Genomic DNA, 9,242 nt, shown 5'->3' with positions numbered 1-9,242 from the left:
ATTTAGTTATGTTAGTTATGATAGTTTAGTTATGATGTAAATACAATAAAAGATTTAGATTTAGAATAATTATCATATTGATCCATACATTGGTAATGTGTGACTGGGCCTCGTGTCACTTTATGTTCAAYAAATTGGGCCCCGAGGTCAAAAAGGTTAAGAAGCCCTGCCTTTGAGGACGGTGGACACCCTTGGATGTCCACTTTTCAGCAGGGTTTTGGTCTGAAAATGGGTGTGGTGCTTCTGAGCAGGTCCAGTCAGAGTGTTTCTGTGATTGACGGTTCTGAGGGTCTTATGTTGAGCTGCGGGGATCAGGTCGTCTTCAGGCTGAGATGTTCCTCACAGCTCTGATGTTTTCAGCTGCTCTGATCCTTCTGTTGTTGGRCCTGTTGGATCCGGTACATCTGTGTTCTGACAGTTGGTTCTGTTTGTTCTCAGGCGGTGGAAGAGCTGCTGGAGTCTCTGGAGCTGGAGAAGAACACCTACCACATGGGTCTGAGCAGGGTGAGCACTCACACACRTCTCTCATTTTGTTTTTAAAACAACTTTAATAACCTCTGCTGCACAGAGACAAGCAGCTTTGTTCATAAACTCCTCTCAGTTCACATCTTTTTATGGAAACATTGACATCTGTGCACTAGCTGAACAAATCAGAGCCGGGCCGGGGTCGGGGCAAATGACCGGGCCCTTTACACCAAATAATAAAGCTCATGATGACATCATTTTATACAACATACACGTGCCTGCAACAGCAGGGCTTACAAGCTTCAGCACCACAGAGAGAGACCATGTTATTGTGAAGTCCATCAAACAGACATGAAGTATAGCAAACCAAGAAAAAAACATTCAGCTACTAATGATAAAACAACACAAATTCTAAACAGTTCAGCAGCACAGGTAGTGGTCCGGTCATTTTGACACCARCTTTATCTATTTCAGCTCAGAGCCTGTACCATCAGTAGCTAAAGTTCAGTAACCCTGGCACAGCGGCCCACATGTTCACAAACACAATTTCAAAAAGAAGTAGCTACTCACCACTATTGAAGGACTCTATTGTGCTCYGAGAACTCGTCTGTGATGCTCTGTCTTTGATCTCTTATTCTGTACAACATGAGTCCTCTGTATCCCACTGTGTCCCACTCAAGTGAAGCATGTCAAGTTCTACGGACTGTCTGTCATTTTTTCCTCATTTTGCAGGTATACTGAAGTTAACAGACCAATCTCCCAAATGTTTTCAAGTTTTACGGATTAAAAAAAACGTAGTTTCAAACTTATTTAACATTTCAGAGCCTGTARGAYGTTAAAAAACAATAAATAACATCAAATAACCRTCTTCCAACCCGCTCTGCCGCTATAAGTTCTCCCCTCCTCATTTCTTCCTGCTCTGCACCATCATGAGGAGCCAGTGTAAATACTGTCCTGATTATAATGGTTGAATATTTCCTGCAGAGGTTGGACCAGAGCAGAATAGCATGGTGTAAATTGAGGGTTAAGTTCTTTCTCCCTCTGGACCCGACAAGGTCCAGTCTCACTCCGGGCCCSGCCCTCCCAGCCCCCCTCTGAAGCTCCGCCCCTAGGGTTGTGTATTGGCAAGAATTTGGCGATACAATACATATCATGACAGAGGGTCCATGATACAATATTTCACGATATATTGTGGTATTGTAAGCAAGGACATGGATTATTGATCATCAGGGCACCAGCTGATCAGGATCACTGAAACAGGAGGGTAATGTTTGAAGAAATATTCTCAGAAAATACATCTAACAACCATTAAAAGAAGCCTCCTGTCCATCTGCTCCGGCAGGTCTTCTTCAGAGCGGGGACTTTGTCCAGGCTGGAGGAGCAGCGGGACGTCCAGACCAGGAGGAACATCTCTCTGTTCCAGGCTGCCTGCAGAGGGTATCTGTCCAGACAGGCCTTCAAGAAGAGGAAGGTACAACTTCAAACATTTACATCACATCCAGTCGGACTTTTCTTTCTGCGCACGTCATCACCTGACACAGTCCTCTCAGGTGCAAATATATTTCTATGAAGGAGAAGAAGACAGCATGTAGTCAGTTTGTGTTTCTGTTGCACAGATCCAGAACCTGGCCATCCGCTGCATCCAGAAGAACATAAAGAAGAATCGTGGAGTAAAAGGCTGGCCCTGGTGGAAGCTCTTCACCACCGTCAGACCTTTGATCGAGGTGCAGCTCACTGAGGAACAGATCCGTGGCAAAGATGTGAGTTTCCTTCAGTTCTGACTCTCTGAATTCTCATCTGTAGAGTTTATATTGTAGTTAAAGGATTCTTTATTTGAATAAATGTTTATAAAAACTGTAGACTCTTAATGTTAAAGGTCTCATATATCTTATCTTCTGTCATTATTTCTCAGAAAATGGTTATTTTTGAAAGAATCATAAGCATTAAGAGAGCTGGAATATATTAGATAACATTTGAAGATTTATTCTAACAACACTGAACATGTAGCTGTTTGTAGACCCGGTCCTGAGACTTTACAGAATCATGTGTGTGTTCTGTCAGGAGGAGATCCAACAGTTGAAACAGAAACTGGAGAAGGTTGAGAAGGAGAGGAATGAGCTGAGGCTCAACAGTGACCGCCTGGAGAGCAGGGTAAACTCACAACAACGCTTCTTCTTCTTCTTGTTTTAATTCATGAAGCCACTGAGAGGAGCCGAGCGTCTGCTTTGATCAAACTCAAACTTCCAGCTAACTTAGCTTCAGTTAGCTTTCATTGATTTGCTGAGTGAAGAATGATGTCCTTTAGTTTTATTAAAGGATATTTGATCATACGTGGTGTGTGTGTGTCGGCAGATCACAGAAMTGTCGTCAGAGCTGACTGATGAGAGGAACACCGGGGAGTCAGCCTCCCAGCTGCTGGAGGCTGAGACTGCAGAGAGACTCCGTCTGGATAAAGACTTGAAGGAGCTGCAGGTAAAACTACCAGAACCCAACAGAACCTCGTCTGGGTTCTCAGTGTGTGTTCATCTACAGTTTCTGTGATGGTGAAAATAACAGTTCAGCTCAGAATACTGTTAAATATGTGCTGCAGCTGAAAAAACACTTGATTTGGTGTAAAAATACACAATTTTCTTTTACATAAAAGTTGAAATGAGTTTTTCAGCCCATTAATATTTAGAACAAAGTAGTGTGGTCCTAGGACAGTTTCCTGAGGTACATTAAGTGAGTACTGTGAGTCAGCATGGAGGGACCTGTGTCTGACAGACTGGATCKAAACCAGGGCTTCAGTTCCAGCCTCATTAGATAATAAAACAACCCAACTGAGAACAACTTTACTGGTCAGATAAAGCTGCTGATTTAAACTTGATCTAAAGTTTGTTACATTAATGACCTTTATTCCTGAACCACTGTAAAACCCAAAGTTTATATTCAGAGTTCAGTCTGGTCACAGAGCAGTAAGAGCGTTCCACCATCAMTCCTAGTTTAGACCTCCATGTGGCGAGAGGTGTCATGATGCTGTCATAGAAACCACTTGTTCCCTTCTTTTCAATCAGAGCAAGTTTGACAGCATGAATAAACAGATGGAGTCCATGGAGATGGAGGTGATGGAAGCTCGCCTCATCAGGGCGTCTGAGCTGAACGGAGAGATGGACGATGACGGCACAGGTGAGACACCTACACTCAGCCCTGATGACCAGAAGACCCGGTCCCAATACTCACCCTGCACCCCTGTTAAAAAAAACATTGCCTTGCTACAGTTTTGATTGAAGACATTTTATTATATTTATCCACTCTAAGAGTACAAACAAAAAGCTGTAAACACATACAAATGTTGTAGCTCGTTGAATATATTTAATTTATGATTTTTTTTTGTCCGTCCGTTTTTGTCCGCTTATCTGTGGTCGGGTCTCGGRGGCAGCAGCCYAAGCAGAGAGACCCAGACCTCTCTCCCCAGCCACTTGGGCCAGCTCGTCTGGTGGAATCCCAAGGTGTTCCCAGGCCAGCTGAGAAATATGGTGGGATGTGCCCAGAACACCTCACCAGGGAGGCATCCACGAGGCATCATAACCAGATGAACCACCTCAACTGGCTCCTCTCGATGTGGAGGAGCAGCGGCTCTACTCTGAGTCCCTCCCAGGTGACTGAGCTTCTCACCCTATCTCTAAGGGAGAGCCCAGTCCGCTTGTATCCGTGATCTCGTTCTTTCAGTCACTACCCAAAGCTTGTGACCATAGATGAGGGTAAGAACGTAGACCGACCGGTAAACCGAGAGCTTCACCTTCTGGCTCAACTCTCTCTTCACCACGACAGACCGGTACAACCCCCGCATCACTGCAGACGTAGCACCAATCCGCCTGTCGATCTCCTTGTCCATTCTTCCCTCATTCGTGAACAAGACCCCAAAATACTTAAAGGGATCCGTGATTAGTTGTAACATTATATTTTATTTAATAAACATATYTTAACAGTAAAATAAAGACACGGACGGGGCCATTTTATTTACACGCAAAGCATTCTGGGTAAATGATGGCATGGATAGGTCCTTGGTGCGAGGCTGCTAGCGAGCTATATCCACCCTGAAGGTTAATCTTGGACAATATCTGATGATCGACTCTTTTAAATGAAACCAGAGAGCGTTGACAGAGAGGAGAAGGTAGAAATGACTCAGCCTGGAACTGAAAATATGGATGGAGGACATCATTTTAGCTTGTTAGTTTGTCACGCTAGGGCCGAGCTAATACATGTAAGTCAATATAGCCTCAGCGCTAGCGCAAAGGCTAACAAACTAAGCTGAGGTTCTTCTTCCATGAAGCAGCTCTGTTGTCCTCCATCCATATTTTCAGTTCCAGGCTGAGTCATTTCTACCTTCTCCTCTCTGTCAACGCTCTCTGGTTTCATTTAAAAGAGTCGATCATCAGATATTGTCCAAGATTAACCTTCAGGGTGGATATAGCTCGCTAGCTCGCTCACACCGAGGACCTATCCACGTCATCATTTACCCAGAATGCTTTGTGTGTAAATAAAATGGCTCCATCCATGTTAAAATATGTTTTTAAACATTTACAAAATTAAACAGCCTACAGTATTCAATGGACCTGGTACTCCATACTCCCGTAGTACCCCCCACAGGAGTCCCCAAGGGACACAGTCGAAAGCCTTCTCCAAGTCCACAAAACACATGTAGACTGGTTGGGCGAACTGCCACGCACCCTCCAGGACCCTGCTTAAGGTGTAGAGCTGGTCTGCTGTTACACGACCAGGACGTAAACCACACTGCTCTTCCTGAATCTGAGATTCTGCTATCCGATGGACCCTCCTCTCCAGAACCCCTGAATAGACCTTACCGGTGAGGCTCAGAAGTGTGATCCCCCAATAGTTGGAACACACTCTGCCGTCCCCCTTTTTAAATAGGGAGACTTCCACCCCGGTCTGCCAATCCAGGGCCACTACCCCTGATGTCCACGTGATATTGTAGTCGCGTCATCCAACGCAACCTCACAACATCCAGAGCCTTAAGGAACTCCGCGTGAATCTCATCCACCCCCGGCACCTTGCCACCGAGGAGATTTTTAACCACCTCAGTGACCTCGACACCAGAGATTGGAGAGTCCAATCCAGGGACCTCAGGCTCTGCTTCCTCATGGGAAGACATGTCGGTAGGATTGAGGAGGTCTTCGAAGTATTCTGCCCACTGACACACAACGTCCCCAGTTGAGGTCAGCAGCGCACCATCCCCACCATAAATAGTGTTGGTGGTGAACCACTTCCCCCCGAGACGCCGGATGGTGGACCAGAATCGCCTTGAAGCCGTACAGAAGTATTTTTCCACGGCCTCTCCGAACTCCTCCCACATCAAAATTTTTGTCTCAGCGACAACCCGAGCCGCAATCCGCTTGGACTGCCGATACCTATCGGCTGCTTCCTGAGTCCCACAGGCCAAAAAGACCCGATAGAACTCCGTCAGCCTGACAGCATCTCTCACCGCCGGTGTCCACCAGCGGGTTCGAGGTTTGCCGCCACGACTGGCACTGACAGCCTTACGGCCACAGCTCAGGTAAGCTGCATCAACAATGGAGGTACAGAACATTGCCCACTTGGACTCAATCCCCCCCACCTCCCCCGGAACGTGTTCGAAGTTCCCCCGGAGGTGTGAGATGAAGCTCCGTGTGACGGGAGACTCTGACTGATGTTCCCAGCAGACCCTCACTATATGTTTGGGTCTGCCAGGTCTGACCAGCATCCTCCCCCGCCAACAGTCCCAACTCATCACCAGGTAGTGGTCAGTTGACAGCTCCGCCCCTCTCTTCAYCCGAGTGTCCAAGACATGCCGGGGGGGTTGTTCCTCCCAACCATGTCCCTCCAGGTCTCACTGTCWTWACCCACGTGAGCGTTGAAATCCCCCAGCAGAGCGAGGGAGTCAGGGCACCCCCTCCAAGGACTCCAGAAAGGGTGGGTAATCTGAACTGTTGTTAGGATCATAGGCACAAACAACAGTCAGGACCCGTCCCCCCACCCGTAGTTGGAGGGAGGCTACCCTCTCTTTCTCTGGGGTGAACGCCAACCTACAGGCACCAAGATGGGGGCCAGTAAGTATGTCCACTCCTGCTCAGCGCCTCTCAGCAGATTTTTCYTAGATTTCTTTTTGTACTAAATGTATTTAATGCAGAAAACTATCCACCTGGCATACTTTAATTATTCCGTTTTGTTTTTTGTTCTCATGTTCTCTCTTTGTATTTGTACTTGATCTTATATTTGTAAAGATTTTTTTAATTAAAAAAAACATTCAAAACACAKACAGCGATGAATTGTGATTAATACACTTCACCAAAATCTGCTTGATGCAGGCTTCAGTGAAGTGTAGGTCAAGGGCACAAAGGGGGTGGTGCCAAAGACTACGTCCGAGARTTGGGACACACTACACACTCGAACCCTTCCGATAGATGTCCATGTCAGATGTCTTGTGCTTTTTCTTGGATAGAAACTGACTTGTTTTCACTGTAACCAAATTTACCTGCGGGCACGAATAAAATCGAATGAAGGAACGAACGAAACAAACGAACGAACGCGTATTTGAAGTACACAAGGGTGGAAGCGCGAGTACTGGGACCAGGCTGAAGTGACTCAGATCTGATGACCGGAATTGAATACTGTATATTCTGTATATATTTTGTATTTGTTCAGATCTTWAGTTGTGTTTCTGCACATTCTAAAGACTACCAGTAGTTTTGTTTAAATGAAGACTTTCACAGAAATGGTTTGACTCTTTGATTAAAGCTGTCTCTATAGATCTAGATCTATAAGTCAGGTGTATATCCTCTGGGTGCCTGGTCGCGCAGAGAGTCCTGACCACACTGTGGTTGTGTTGATGGAGCAGGAGGAGARTGGAGGCTGAAGTATGAACGAGCCATCAGAGAGATTGAATTCACCAAGAAGAGACTGCAGCAGGAGTATGATGACAAGCTGGAGGTGGAGCAGCAGAACAAACGACAGCTGGAGAGACGGGTGAGACCACGTGCACTGGCCTCTGCTCAACATGCACACAGTTTATTAACCCTTCACAGGCAAAGACCAGCAGCTCTGAACGAATACAGCTGATCAGACACATTTCATCTCAGTTTTATACTGTACTGTAGTCATCAGTCACTTCCTGTACAGTCACTGTCCAAATCCAAAATTWGTTTTTGTAATGACTTGTGCAGCTCTTTTACTTCAAGGATTCTGGTTCATCATCTTCGCTGACATGCGTTTATGCATTTAAAAATATTTTTCTGGTATTTTTATTGTAAAATCAGCAGTAGACTTGCTGGATTTGTTCTTTGTCAATGAAAAGAAATAATTACAGTATGCTTTTGTAAGACAAGTGCAAAATACAGTTAACAATAAATGCTTGATTGTTATTTCAACCTTTACCTTATCTGTATTATTAAAACAGTTTTAATACTTCATTAAACTATAGTATTATAGAATAAAATCTAGTATAGTTAGAATGCCTTTGATCAAACTGCCAGTTAAAGTGTATCTTACCCCCCCTCCCCCTCCCGTGAAAGGATAACTCTGCCCCAAGGCAAAATTTAAAAAAAAAAATGCCTACAGTGGTTGGTGCAGGGGGGAGTGCGGCCAGGACAGAGAACATGACATGCTAACATTTCTGATCGTTCTAAACAAGTTATGCTTTGTAAAAAGTAAAGTTTCATGACACACACAATGATTCATGACATATTTCATTTAAAATGATCAAGTCAGCTCAGTCTGGGACTGACTMCCGTTGTCTCCCTGGATCAGGACACGAAGCTCTTTACCGCAGCCTCGGCTGAGCTCTGTCCGACCCAGACTGCCCCGCTTCACTGCGCTGTCTGCCTTTTTTTTCTCCTCCCTCTGTGTGTGCACACATTCTGTTCTTGTTTACCTGTTTCTGCAGGACGTACAGCGGGCTGGGGTGTGCGTGTCTGTGTGTGTGTGAGCGCAGCACAGACAGCCTCCCKCTCCTCCTCTCCCCACCCGAGGCTGAGAGAGACTGAGGGAGAGTCAGGCTGTGGAGCTCATTGGGGTTAAAGTCTTATCAGATCGAGCTGCTAGTTCAAAGGTTGATTCAGCGATACACGAAGCCTTGTGTTGCTGAGGCATTGTGTGTCTGTGTGTGTGACTGCGTTCAAGTGATGTTAGCTGCTGACATGCTAATACGAAGCTGTAACAGACGATCGTGCTATGCTAGCTGTTCCAACCCCTGACTGCTGCAGGGCCGTGTCTTGGAGAGAGGCTTTTATATCAGAACACGGCCGCTGTGACGAAACYGTGGAGAGCCGTTAACCAATATGTAAATTAGCCTGCAGTACMACKGCTCWACCCATATGAGCAGCAAAAACACGTTTTTAGACCAAATATTACAGATTTGAACAAATACGCACAAAAAACATCAAAATTAGCACAGAAACAGTACTATATAACATTTTAGACACATTCTAGACAGTTTATCAGCTAAAATTTTTTAAAAAGCAGATGTCTTCCCTTTAATTAGATGCAAGATGATTAGACTAGAGACACTCCCATTCTTTGTCTGAAGAACCTTGTTTTTCCCGCCAGACATTTTGATTGGTTAAAAAAACTTTACCAGAGTTTCAATTGGCTAACTAAAAACCTTGACTCCGCCCATGACAGAGGTTTTAAAAGTTAATGCACAAAGATGAAGCCAGTTGGTTTTTGGTTGTTAAGAAAAAGTCACCAAAGAAGGAGGACAGAGAAGCAGCCAGGTTGAAGACCCCCTCTTGCCAGAGGGGGGG

General features: G+C 45.3%; 1 protein-coding gene across 11 annotated transcripts in view; it reads left to right on the top strand.

The window, feature by feature from the left end:
* myo18ab (myosin XVIIIA b) overlaps positions 1-9,242 on the top strand; it is a 145,687-nt gene that overhangs the window by 78,600 nt on the left and 57,845 nt on the right. For all 11 annotated transcript variants that reach the window (XM_014021564.1, XM_014021567.1, XM_014021565.1 and 8 more), the window contains 7 exons: positions 439-504; positions 1,808-1,936; positions 2,082-2,225; positions 2,527-2,616; positions 2,818-2,937; positions 3,519-3,630; positions 7,340-7,467. In XM_014021564.1, the coding sequence (XP_013877018.1) occupies positions 439-504; positions 1,808-1,936; positions 2,082-2,225; positions 2,527-2,616; positions 2,818-2,937; positions 3,519-3,630; positions 7,340-7,467 (789 nt within the window). The remainder of the gene's footprint in view (positions 1-438; positions 505-1,807; positions 1,937-2,081; positions 2,226-2,526; positions 2,617-2,817; positions 2,938-3,518; positions 3,631-7,339; positions 7,468-9,242) is intronic.

The sequence above is a fragment of the Austrofundulus limnaeus genome, unplaced genomic scaffold (assembly GCF_001266775.1).
Source record: "Austrofundulus limnaeus strain Quisiro unplaced genomic scaffold, Austrofundulus_limnaeus-1.0 Scaffold297, whole genome shotgun sequence".
Classification (NCBI taxonomy): Eukaryota; Metazoa; Chordata; class Actinopteri; order Cyprinodontiformes; family Rivulidae; genus Austrofundulus; species Austrofundulus limnaeus.
The sequence above is the reverse complement of the archived record's forward strand: the minus strand, read 5'-3'. Positions and strand labels throughout refer to the sequence as shown.